Source organism: Tremella mesenterica, assembly GCF_000271645.1.
Source record: "Tremella mesenterica DSM 1558 unplaced genomic scaffold TREMEscaffold_30, whole genome shotgun sequence".
Lineage (NCBI taxonomy): Eukaryota > Fungi > Basidiomycota > Tremellomycetes > Tremellales > Tremellaceae > Tremella > Tremella mesenterica.
The window spans coordinates 10584-11825 of record NW_006711252.1 but is presented as its reverse complement, the minus strand read 5'-3'; the positions used below and the strand labels follow the sequence as shown (position 1 = coordinate 11825).

The following is a 1242-nucleotide window of genomic DNA, read 5'->3' as shown; positions in this document are numbered from 1 at the left end:
TTTCAATAGTACATGGATTACGAAATCAATTAGAATTGACACGGCTGAACTTACAGGGTTGATTCCTTTTGAGACAGTCTCAGAATGGGCCAAAGTAGGTGCCTGAAGTGGACTGACAGCCCTGAGATCCCTCAGTCACAAGTGGTAACACGCACCTGGGCTTATTCAAATTTCAATAGTACATGGATTACGAAATCAATTAGAATCGACACGGCTGAACGTACAGGGTTGATTCCTTTTGAGACAGTCTCAGAATGGGCCAAAGTAGGTGCGTGAAGTGGACTGACAGCCCTGAGATCCCTCAGTCACGAGTGGTAACACGCACATGCGCTTATTCAAATTTCAATAGTGCATGGATTACGAAATCAATTAGAATCGACACGGCTGAACGTACAGGGTTGATTCCTTTTCAGACAGTCTCAGAATGCCTGTGAAAAGCCCTTAAATCAGTTCTGACAGCCCTGAGATCCCTTGGGCACGAGCAGTAACACACACCTGGTCTTATTCAAAGTTCAATAGTACATGGATTACGAAATCAATTAGAATTGACACGGCTGAACGTACAGGGTTGATTCCTTTTCAGACAGTCTCAGAATGCCTGTGAAAAGCCCTTAAATCAGTTCTGACGGCCCTGAGATCCCTTGGGCACGAGCAGTAACACACACCTGGTCTTATTCAAATTTCAATAGTACATGGATTACGAAATCAATTAGAATCGACACGGCTGAACGTACAGGGTTGATTCCTTTTGAGACAGTCTCAGAATGGGCCAAAGTAGGTGCCTGAAGTGGACTGACAGCCCTGAGATCCCTCAGTCACGAGTGGTAACACGCACCTGGGCTTATTCAAATTTCAATAGTGCATGGATTACGAAATCAATTAGAATCGACACGGCTGAACGTACAGGGTTGATTCCTTTTGAGACAGTCTCAGAATGCCTGTGAAAAGCCCTTAAATCAGTTCTGACAGCCCTGAGATCCCTTGGGCACGAGCAGTAACACACACCTGGTCTTATTCAAATTTCAATAGTACATGGATTACGAAATCAATTAGAATCGACACGGCTGAACGTAGGGTTGATTCCTTTTGAGACAGTCTCAGAATGCCTGTGAAAAGCCCTTAAATCAGTTCTGACAGCCCTGAGATCCCTTGGGCACGAGCAGTAACACACACCTGGTCTTATTCAAATTTCAATAGTACATGGATTACGAAATCAATTAGAATCGACACGGCTGAACGTAC

General features: G+C 44.4%; 1 protein-coding gene across 1 annotated transcript in view; it reads left to right on the top strand.

Moving 5' to 3' along the window:
* The window catches only part of TREMEDRAFT_66598 (uncharacterized protein), a gene marked incomplete at both ends in the record, with an annotated part of 1075 nt that extends 289 nt beyond the window's left edge, over positions 1-786 (top strand). Inside the window, 3 exons of the mRNA XM_007008625.1 lie at positions 57-94; positions 136-268; positions 737-786. Of these exons, the coding sequence (XP_007008687.1) occupies positions 57-94; positions 136-268; positions 737-786 (221 nt within the window). The remainder of the gene's footprint in view (positions 1-56; positions 95-135; positions 269-736) is intronic.
* Between the last annotated feature and the right edge of the window lie 456 nt (positions 787-1242).